The sequence below is a fragment of the Typopeltis vanoorti genome, chromosome 5, assembly GCF_054136105.1.
Source record: "Typopeltis vanoorti isolate ZY-2024b chromosome 5, IOZ_Tvanoo_1.0, whole genome shotgun sequence".
In the NCBI taxonomy this organism is placed as follows: Eukaryota; Metazoa; Arthropoda; class Arachnida; order Uropygi; family Thelyphonidae; genus Typopeltis; species Typopeltis vanoorti.
Window position 1 is genome coordinate 171035735 of NC_143553.1, and position 12212 is coordinate 171047946.

A 12212-nucleotide genomic window follows, 5' to 3' on the forward strand; every position below is an offset into this window, starting at 1 on the left:
ATTAGCTCTGCTAACACATTCCTGGATGCTAACAATGTCAAGTTCTTTCCTAATATTCTCTCATTTTAAATTTGATATTGCCATTGATGTCATCTGTTCACATCCCTAATTTTTCTCAGGACTCGTATCTGTGGTCATTGGTGAAGTGTGGAGAAGTTAGTCAACACTAAATTAGCTTTATACAAGATGGTGTTTAAACCGATTTTAACTTATGGATCTGAGCTGGGTTAGGAAAAAAACACTTCACCAAAGACTTGACCAGTCTAAAAATTACATCATTACTATCATAACCTACCCCTCATCATTATATGTCAGAAATTTAGTGATTCCACATTTTTCTTGTCGATCTGTTAATTATGACCATTAGTCCATTTACACAGGACAATAGGTACTTGCTATTAATATTAGCTCTGCACTTTCCCTAAATTTACCACAAATTGTGTCTGGGATACATTTCCTGTTTCTGAAAATTCCTTTTCTTTTCTTCTAGGAGCTTCTGTGGAATAAGACTATGCACAAATAAGTCTTGTGTTAAGGATTTTTGTAGATGAAGAACATGTCAAACATTTAAGTCTAGTATAAATTCCACGTGGAGGTTGACCTCATTGTTATTGAGTTTAAACCTCTACTAGTTTCATTTACATAGTACACTTCCTCAGGAGAGTGTGTATAAAAATAAAAATTATGGAACAGATTTGATGAAATATGACCAAATCTGATGTAGGATTTTGCTTGTTGCACAATTTTAGTTTTTTAACATTTCTGATTGAATGCTCTGAGAAATGAATTGTCATTGATATAGGCCATTTTTATATGCTGCCACGGTACTTGATGTGTTGTCTGTATGCATGCTGCTAGTGCTGTTTTATATTTTATTTTATTTATTTTTTTCAGTCACTATGATGTGACTGACTTGGTCTGTCTCACAGAAAAATCCACATGAGCACAAACCAAGTAATTTATATTTGCACAGGTTTTGAGTGGTGAATGAGGAGGTTTGGCAGTTGAAGGAAACTCAGTCTAATCTTTTCAAAAAATTATATATATCAATACTAGCACAGAGATATGTTAAGTCAGGTTTAGCTATCTTCTCATCTAGCTAGCCAATACAATATAAGTGGTAGTGTTTTACTTGTTGACTTCAAGAAGTTTATCTTATTTGTGCTGAACACTAGCTTACATTCTGTGATTCTTAATGTCTGAATAAATCTGCTTCATTGATCTCTTAGTCTTAAGAAATATCATTTGACACCTATACAGAAACCATTGATTTCTGTGAAGAACTGGAAAGTTCGTTTAGAGTAGTATTGGAAATACCATGACTGTAGAAAAGTCATGTTACACCTTGTCCTAACCGCGCGGATAGGCTTATGTGTTTGTCACACATGTTGAATTATATTTAAATGGTATTGATAAGAAAATAACTTTATTATCTTAAAAGCTAATATTTTGCTGGTATTATATTCAGCATCTTCAGAGCACACAACAAAGTGTTACAAATGCGAGACAACCACAATATGAAGTAACAGTGGGGCTAGTATAAGTAATTGCAGCATGCAACACAAGACTAAAGTACTAATTAGGTGCCATCTAAGTTTAAAAAAAAAAAAAAAACAGTAATCCAAAGTTTTAAAGAAAAAAAATTATTAATTTGGTCTTAGAATATTCCAGGAACAACCTCCCTGACTTGTAGTAGCTTCTGTGCAGTAGTTTTTTTTAATTGATCCTGTGTGCTCCAAAACATGGTCTACCAGACCCAACTTGCCATAGCAACAACATCTTAAAAACACTAACCCATAGAGCTAGAGCTCTGTTCCAATGACATTGCTCTCACTGCTGAACTTTCTCACCTGCATCACACCTTCCTAACCAATGGCTATAATCCCCATAAGATAAAATACTAAATGCTACCCAGAAATCCCCCCCCTACTATCTACCACAGAAGACTACAACAAAACTATCACTATCCCATACATTAAAGGCACATCTGAAAATATATCTAGGGTGCTTAAAAAACACTAACTGTGTGCCATATTTAAACCTTATGTGAAATTGGCAACTCTCACCCATTCCCCTAAGGACAGATTCACTCCTTTATCACATCCAGGAGTCAAGTGCCCTGTTCATGTCATCAAGCCTACTACAGACAGACAGGAAGAACTGTGGACATCCGCCTCAGTGAACACAAAAAATATATCCAGCACTCGCTATGGCAAGTCTGGTCTGGCAGACCATGCTTGGGATACCCCAGCACACAGGATCAATTGGAAAAAAACAAAAGTACACTATTACAAGTCAGAGAAGTTGTTCCTGGAATCAACAGAAGCCTTAAAACATACTCCAAACCTTAACAAGTATGGCTGTATAAATCTACCAAAGATTTGGGAGACAGTCATCCTAAGACTAAATTAATAATTTTTTTTTTTAACTTAGATGGCACCTAATTAGATAGTCTTGTGTTGCATGCTGCAACTACTTATACTAGCCCCACTGTTACACCGTATTGCGGTTGTCTCGCATTTGTAACAAACTTTGTTTTGTGTGCTCTGAAGATGCTGGATATAATACCAGCAAAATATTAGCTTTTAAGTTAATAAATAGTTTTCTTATCAATCTGTGTTCGAATCAATACCATTTAAATACAGTTCAACATCTTGCTCTGTATCGATGGTAGACAGAGTTTTGCAGGAGCTCCATGAAGTCAGCTTGCCTTCTAAGCACAACTCAAGGTTCTGGAGGTGGTTCTATGCTGTGGGACATGTTCTGTTGGTATGGAATTGATCCCCTGATATTGCTGGAATGTTGTGTGTCCTCCCCAGAATATCTGAGCATCTTGCAATGTTGACTTTTTTATCCAGGAGGTGACAGTTTAACAGAGCTAATGCTTATCTCCATTGTGTAAGAATTGTTCAGCAGGGGTTCAGTGAGCATGACAGCAACTTCCATCTTCCCTGCCCACGACAAAGACATGATCTGAACTCCATTGAGAATGTATTGAATATGTTAGGAAAACATCTGGGAGGAAATTCCTCTTCTATTAAATTTGAGCGCCAGTTAAAGGACTGATGAATGTCTTTTTGTATGTTGTAAATGCAATCCAATCCAACACCCTGTGGAATCTGCTAAACTGCATGTATGCTGTAATTCAGGCTAAAGGATATCTATCATGGTATTAAAGGTTTTTAATTCAGTGAGTGGTATGTGTAGTTTCAGTCAATATTGAATGTTATTAGAATACAGTTTGGTGTGTTAAGTTTCAAATTGCTGATCCATTCGCGTTCATTTCCCTATGTATATGGATACCTATTACTCAACTCACAACAGTAAACAATGATAACAAACTTACTATGACAAACTACTGAAAATTCCTGTGCAAACCCTCATTTGTACAGTGCTATTCTGCAATAAATTTACTATGGTATACTATCCACCATAAAATTCCTACAGATTTGTTGTGGTGACTTAATCAGGTGTAATAGGAAGGTGAAGATAGTGCATTGTATTAGAAGTCATAATCAGTTTTCTGAATTCCTGGTACCTAGTTTTTATCCTCTCCTTTCTTTCTCCATTTTCCATAATATTTCTGATAGCTGCTGCTACTTTCTCTTCCACTAGATGATTGGTTGAGAAATGTCATCTTTGCTATTTGACTATCTTTGATAACATCCTTGATAAATTTGTCTCCTTATACCACTTTTTAGAAATATAAGTTTCTTTAACAGCTTGGAAGGAGATATATAAATGTTCTTTAAAGTACATATTTCCAGCCTGAAATTTAAGTTTAGAATTGAATTGCAGATGATGAAGTATTGCATAAAACTGAGCTTTAATGATTAACTCACAGCGCACTGATGCATTTTGCAGAACTGATATTGGTACTGCTTCAGTGATTATTAATAAAAATGCTTTTTAATAAAAAATTTTTTTTTTCCCTTTGTTTCAGATTGCACACGGAAGACGCGTATTATTGATACTGTTTATAATGCAAGTAATAACGAATTAGTTCGTACAAAAACACTGGTGAAAAATGCTATTGTTTTAATTGATGCTACACCTTTTAGACAGTGGTATGAAGCTCATTATGCTCTTCCACTAGGAAGGAAAAAGGGAGCTAAGCTGGTAAGTGTAACTAACCTGTTAGATGTATGCTTTTCATTATAAGGATAGACTGATATCTCTAAATCCTGTTTAGGTTTATTGTAAAACTACTGGTTTGTGGCATTTAAAACATTGCAGTAAAAGTTGCCATGTTTTAAATTGATGCTTTATTTTTTATGTTGTTTCTTCCTCAAAATCTTCAGCATCTTGTCAACTCATAGTAAATAAGCCATTGAAAGAACCAGCAGTACTCTTTGCTTTGAAATAATGATTGGCTGCAATTGCACAGTTAATTTGAATCCTTGTTAAAGAAAATAATTCCCATCATCCTTACTCTAATATGGTGGGGGATGGGGGAATACTATATTTTTTGAAAGCGGTTAATTGTGATGGGTGATGCCTGGAACTCATGGATATACCATACCAAATAAAATGATATTCTAGTCACTGGAGAAATTGAGCCTTGAGTTGCAAATCAGATAATGAGTACTCATTTGTTTCAAATACCATCACTAGATTTTCCATTGAGCCATTATTTGTAATTTAAAAGAAAGAATGTCAGAGTTATTTTTCCATCATCAGGAGGCATAGGATAGCAATTGGGGTGGAGGAGGGGGAGCTAAAAGGGAAATTGCAGAAATACCATTTGATAGTGTTACCTAGGCAAAGAAACCAAATATACTTTTTAATTATAACTAAGATGCTTTATTATGCAATAGCAATTAGGAAAAGAAAGCTAAAGCTATAATTCAACATTAAGCACTGTTTTATGGCAGCCAATTTCAGGTAGAGTGTGGACAAATTTTAAATGGGATATTGGACATTTATTTGATCAGTTATTTTCTGATCAGTATCTTATTTTTGACAGGTGCATCCGATAGTTTCAGAGAAATTAAACTCTTTGTTTAGATATCTAAACCCTGATGTGACACATCAGAATTTAGATATCTAATCAAATGTCACACAGAATCATCCCTTGGTTTCTGTTTAATGTACCTTGTGTGTGGATTACCACTGGAGCCTCTTTTTATGTTGCGGGGGCTGTCTTCTATGTTTGGCATGGAGCTCTTATTTCATTCGATGTTGTAGTGAATGGAGAAATGCCAACCCTGAACTGTTTTCTGTTGTTAATGTCTCCAATATGTTCTCTTCATCTTATTTTTAAACTTCTCGAAGCTTATTTTGTGCAATTAAGGCCACAAGAACATGGAATATTGTAAATTCCAGGATATTTGTTGAAAGAGTCATGGTCCTTGGGTGAGCGTAACAGATTTTGTAATGTCACTGGTTTGATGGCTACTCTAATTTCAGGAGATTAACAATTTTTTGTGAAGGTTCACCAATGAAGGGAATGGAAATTGAAGGTCTCTAATGAATGTCATGAATTTGTAGAGAGAGATTAGAGAGTAGTATTCTTATTATTTCTTTAGGATATCCATTGCTGATCAATAGTTGGAGAATAGAATGTAATTCTTCTGTTGATGTTCCTTCATCTTTTATAATAGAGATTGCTTTTTTTTTTAAAGCACGTACAATGCTCAGTTTTTGTTAAATATGGTGTAACGAGGAGAAATGTAGGTAATGACCCGTGTGGGTTGGCTTACAGTGCACATTAAGAGAAATGCCTTCGTCTGCTTGTTTCGTAATTAAAATGTCTAGAGAAGGTAATTTTCCTTCAAAATCTAAAGTGAATTTGATTTTATGATGAAAGGAGTTAATAGATGCCAGAGACCCTTGCATCTGCAACTTCAAAGCTTTAATGGTCAGGAGATGCAAGTGTAAAATGGATGATTGAAGAGAAGCGTGCAGTTGGGAAGAAATGGGCATTATGGAGGTGGCTCAAGATGAGTGGAGATAATCAGCTACATGAGGAGTACAAAGAACAAGCAAGGAAGGTGATTTAGTAAAAGTGCAGCAGTTAGTAAATGATACTAAAAGAAATCCTAGGAGTTTCTCAATGTACATGGCCAGTAGAAGGAAGAATTGCCATGTACATTGAGAAACTCCTAGGATTTCTTTTAGTATCATTTACTAACTGCTGCACTTTTACTAAATCACCTTCCTTGCTTGTTCTTTGTACTCCTCATGTAGCTGATTATCTCCACACATGGCAGGATAATGCTGGTCAGTGGTAATGGGAGAATGATGGAGAATACTGAGGAGGATATAGTAGAGGTGTTAAATGAGCAGTTCATTAAAGTACTTCCTCCTTGTGGTGGTAACATAATGCAAAACTTGAGCAGTGGGAATGGATGAGGAACTACTGGTGAGTTACTGGTAGGTATGTCAGCAAGGTCATTGGGCTTGATGGAATATCATCGCATGTCTTGATAGAATATTCCCTCAAGACATGCGATGATGGAATATCATCGCATGTCTTGAGGGAATATTCTAGGGAGTTAACAACAGCTTTAATGTACATTTTTAACATTCCTTAGATTATCCCAGGTCCCGAAGGAATGGAAAGATGGCAAAATTGTTTCACTTCATAATGCAGGAAGACTAAGGCTTTGAATTATAGGTCGATCTGATTGTCTGGAGTTGTGGTCAAAGTGTTGGAGAAGCTAGTGAAGACATTCATAACTGTGAACAGCAATAGAATTTTCTTTAATGGACAGCTTGGGTTTGCTAAAGGCAGATTGTGTTTTTTTTTTTAGCATTTTGCTTATTATAACAAGGTGGGGGGGGGATGCATGTACAATAATATATTTAGATTTGCAATGCCTTTTGATAGTTTATTATACAGGCACCTACATGTAGTCCTAAGACATCACTGGAGACCCAATCTGTCATACCTCTCCTTGAACCCATTAACAAAACACTCGCAACAGACTGCAACCCATTTCACTCATTCACAAGCAAAAAATCTAGTACTCACACCTGTACTAACCACTCCTTTATTCAACTTCCAGGGATGATGCCTTGTTCTGGTCCCTCTAGCCAAGTGCTGAAACATTTGCCCTGAATCAGTCCTATAAAATCCTTTAAGCAACTTAAATGTTTCTATCATATCCCCTCTTTCTTCTATCGACCAACTTCTGCATTCCACAGACCACTCTCCATCATGGACACTTGTCTCTAAATCCCTTCCAGTGCTTCCTCATCTCCAAGAAACCTAGGAGACCAGACTTGAACAGATATGGACATCAAAGCCTTATAAAGAGGAATAAAAACTTTCTTATCTCTTCTTGTTAATGTTCTTCAGTAATAGCCAAGTAATCTTATGGGCTATCATAGCGGCCTTAAAAATAATGTCCTCTAAACTTTAACTCTGTCTGTCTAACCCCCCCCCCCCCCAATCACTAGCTTCATCTATTTCTTGGAGTACAGTGCCATCAATGTTATTCATGGCTTGTAATCTGTTAATCCCAAAATGCATAACTTTACATTTCTTGGCACTAAACTGACACCCATTAACTTTTGTCCATACTGACAGCCTGTTTAAATCGTCCTGCAAGCTTTCCACATTGCCTTGATTAACTATTACTCTACCCTAATTTGGCATCATCAGCAAACGGCTGAATATTTCCTTTCAGGTTATTTCCTATAATGACTGACCTTTCACAAAGCTATGTTGGCTCTGTGTTTTTATCTATCCATTCTTGAATTCTCTTTTTGACCAATTTTTTTAATACTTTTATCACCACGCCTGAGATACAGATTGGTCTATAATTTGCTACTTGCAGTCTTGCAGAAACCTCTCTTATGGAAGGCAGTTATTTTGGCCTCCTTCCACACATTGGGATGTGTCCTATAAGCCAAATGCATCTTACACATAGATATGTTTTTATATATGGACAGATATGGTATGTCGTTAATGGTCATGCATTTAAACTAGTAATCACATTATTATATTTACATTTTTTTTATAACCCATGGATTCTACATTTTGAGCCTCCACCTACAAAAAAAATTGTTATAAATGAAGAAATTAATAGAAGCAAATTATAAAAAACGGACAATCTGCTGAAAACTGACAAAATAGCCAGAAATTGAAAATGAATTAAAAACTTGAATAATGGATCAAAGAAGATCGGGTTTCTGCATATCTATCTACAAAAATGAATATGCAATGAGCAAAATTATTGGCAACAGAAAGAAATATCGATTTTACAGGGTTGTCATCATGGTGCTTTAGATTTATGAAGAGAAATGATGTACATATTCAAGAGAAAGCAAAAATATCACAAAAAATGACACATGAATTCGAAAATAAAATTAAGTTTATCAGATTCGTCATAAATTCTAGAAAACAGGATAATTTTGAACTTTCACAGAGCTAATGGATTAAGAACCTCTGACCTTTGATGTGCCCTTGATCAAGGCAGTTGACTCCAAAGGTTAAAATAAAAAAAATGTTAAACCTTCTGGTGTGGGGAGGACGTGTGCTGTGCAGATGGAACAAAGTTGCCACCTTTCTTAATTTTTAAAAGAAAAACTTCCAGGAGTTTACATTTGTATTCATCCAAAAAGATGGATGAATACAAATACTCCCCATTTCGCCTTTCTCATAGCATGGTAGGAGACTTCCAATCTTCAAACATTCTTGCTCTTCAGATTTGACTCTTATAACAACTGAGATCCTCTCTCAGAATACTTCTCACTTCAAATCATTTGTATGAACCATCATTTCCTTCAACTTACCTTTTTGCATCTGCATGGTGTGGCTAATATCGGGAATTTTTGCACCTAGGAAACACAATTTTGTCACACGTTCATTGAGTCTCCATACATAATTTTCTCTTTGTTTGTTCGTTTTATCTTTATTTATTTTGATCACCTGCTTCTGCAATTTTTCAGTTTTGCCCTTTGTCTTATGAAGGATAACATTCAAGTGTGCTATTTCTTTATTCCATTTCATTCTTCTCTATTTCCATGGCCGCACATTCGAGATTAATAACATTTTCCATCCAACCGGTACTCTCCATCTACTAACATTTGTAGAAGGAAGTTGTTTCAATTTCCTTCCACGTATTCTTTAATTTTTTCGACAAGTACATTTCACACGCTGCTCTGAATGATATCCAGAAAATTCAAATTGCCCAATAGCATGATCTTTGCCACATGACAGAAGTAGTTAAATTGGAACAGATGAGGTTGGATACCAGATTGGTGCATTGGATTGGGGAATGGCTGTCTGATATCAGCAGGTTATGTATGGGAAAATGATATCCCAGAAGAGGAAAATCACCAGTATTGTGCCCAGGGGTCTGTTTTGGGACTATTATTGTTTCATTTTTTATGTAAATGACATTGAAAAGGGCTTACATGATATACAGTTGTTTGCAGATGATTCAAAATTGGGGAGAGTTATGAGAAGTGGAGCAGATGCAGCTTTGCAAGAGAACCTGAATAGATTTTCTGAATGGGCAAGTGTGTGTGTGTGTGGGGGGGGGATGTTAGTTTAATGTTGCAAAATGTATGGTTTTAAAGTTGGGGAAGCAAAGATGGGATGCAGAGTATAGGACTGGTGAGGATGCTTGCTTTGATTTGGTCTACTTGTATTGCCAGTGTTCACCCCTTCCACCACGACTATAGTCCCTCTTTGTAGAATCAGTGCCCTATGGATAACTTCAGCAGTCATGCTGAAGTTGTCATACATACATAGATAACCAACTCACTGTGGAAGCATATAAACACATCCATTTAAGATATGCTTGAGTGATTTTATGGACAGAAAATATACAAAAAAACAAACAAACATAACTGAATTTTGAAAGGTGGGGAGAAATAGGAAAAGAACTAAAATCAATTGTCTACATGAGACCATATTGGCTTGCATATACGGGTAACCCTCATATAACGCAGTCTACATATTGTAGTAACCCTTTATCTTTTCATGTTTTTCACCGTGCGACTTGAAAATCAAATTTTATCTTCGTTATATTTGTGTCTGCCCATATCACGCATTTATATTAAGGTATACCCTTTAGCATGCATGTAACGTCATTTGTTTACCGTATAAAGTGTTTTTTTTTGTTGAAAATTGCATTCGTTTTCTGCCAGGAAAAGGCATTAAAAATCGTGTGTTAATCTCAAGTTGAACACTTTATATTCTAGTGAGTTACATACATAATATGTAAAAAAAAAAATATTTTTATAGTAATAGCCATAAACTGCAAAGGGAAAAACCAGCATTGAAAAGAAAATTCATTTCTCTCGAAGAAAAAATTAAAATCATGAATCAGTTGAAAAATGGAGTAAAACCAGGAGTTGTTGCAAGGACTTTGAATTTAAATGAATCAACAATTCAAACAATTAAACAAAATGAACATAAAATCCGAGAAAGTGTTATTGCTGGGTCAACGGTAAGTGCAAAGTGCGTTGCTTGTACGTAATTTTCTAATGAGAAAAAAAAAAATGAGAAATCTGTAATGATTTGGATAGAAGATTGCATTCGAGAAAATTCCATTGGATGGAAATCTTATTAAACAAAAGCTCTCAAAGTATATAAACATTTATAGTGCAGACCAGGTGTGGATGAATCCTAGTTATATTGGGGGGAAAATGCAAAAACGCACCTATATTTAGAAAAATGAAAGATCAGCTCCTGGATTCAAAGTTTCCAAAGATAGAATTACTCTACAGTTTTGTAGTAATGCATCAGATGATTACATGACAAACCAATGTTTATTAACCGATTCTCACATCCTTGTGCTATGAAAGATTAAAATATGCACTTTATTTTATTTTGCCTAAAACATTTATGCATTATTGGCAATGAAGTTTATGTACATTTTATAATTTTACACTATATGTTTGTTTCCTTAATGAAAGTTACCTGTAGCTGAATGTTTTTAATTTAATATATTGAATACTATAAATGTTTGCTTCACTTTTTGCTACTGTTTTAAAACTGAGTATATGTGATGAACAGTATTATCTAACTGATTTTTGTGCTGAGTTAGTCCCAACGTTCTGATATGCTTAACTGTGATGCATTTCTTCTCGGCCGGTTAAAGAATATTTTGTAATAGTTGCCTTATTCCTGCAGACTGAAGCAGAAGAAGCTGTTCTGAACAAAAAAAGAAGCAAAAAGACAGAAAAAAAGTATAAGGAAAGACAGAAGTTTGCTAAGGTTGAACAAGCTTTAGAAGAGCAATTTATGACTGGAAGGACTCTAGGTATTATTTATTAATTTTGATTGTTTCAAATTTCATTGTTTTTAATGGCAGGATGATGATGATAATGACATCAGAGTGTGGTATTTGTTGTTTTGGCAAATGTTTACACAATTATGATGTTATATCATAGTTACACTGACTGCTACATTTGATCTCTTCTTATTTACATGGTTATCTTAGATAATGTACTTTGATAACAGAAGAGCAGTAATTTTTTTTTTTTTTTCATTGAAACTGGACAACAGTAAACAGAAATTACATGTGGAGGGTTTCTGCTTTTTTCTATGTAGCTCTTATCCATGGAAAGTTTTTCTATAAACCTATGGTATGTTCATGTGAGTGGGCTAAAAATTTTTTTATTAATTTTCTATATTCTATGTGTGTGTATTTGCATAATCCAGAAATCCTGCTCTGTAGACCACACATGGAACTTTTTCAACCCACTCTAGGCCTCCAGTAAGCAAGACAGCAGTCTCACACTGGGTGATGAAATTCATCTTCTACCTAAAGTTGATCACAAACATCCATACCCATAGCAGGATTTGAACCTGCAACCTGTTGGTTCGAGAGCAGATATGCCAACCTCACGACAAGTCTGGAAAATTCATTATTGCATATGGTCTTCTGTCATATGCATAATTGAATCTGACAAGTTATATAAATGTAATGAGAGAGAGACTTACAAATAGCTATGAAACATTTTTAAACATTCATGACATTTTCCACTGATGGGGGGGGGGGATGTTTGTGTGCCACTGTTCTGATTTTCAAACTTTAAAAGTTGTGGCAGTCACTTAAAACATCATCGCCATGACTGATTGTTGTATTTGTGTGTTTGATACATTTATTTATTTGTTTTTTTATGTATATTAGTAACAGTTAAAATTAAACTTACCTCGGAATTGTTATTAAATTGTCAAGGTCATATCTATATGTGGTGAGTACCAAATATGTTTATCTAGCTTGACCTTGTAGCTGAGGTTAGCCACA

At 35.2% G+C, this 12212-nt stretch overlaps 1 protein-coding gene across 1 annotated transcript in view; it reads left to right on the forward strand.

Annotated features, from left to right (window-relative positions):
- Positions 1-12212, forward strand: part of RpS8 (ribosomal protein S8) — an 87119-nt gene that overhangs the window by 52516 nt on the left and 22391 nt on the right. The window contains exons 4-5 of the mRNA XM_090392922.1: positions 3944-4119; positions 11093-11222. Coding sequence (XP_090249048.1) covers positions 3944-4119; positions 11093-11222 — 306 coding nt within the window. The remainder of the gene's footprint in view (positions 1-3943; positions 4120-11092; positions 11223-12212) is intronic.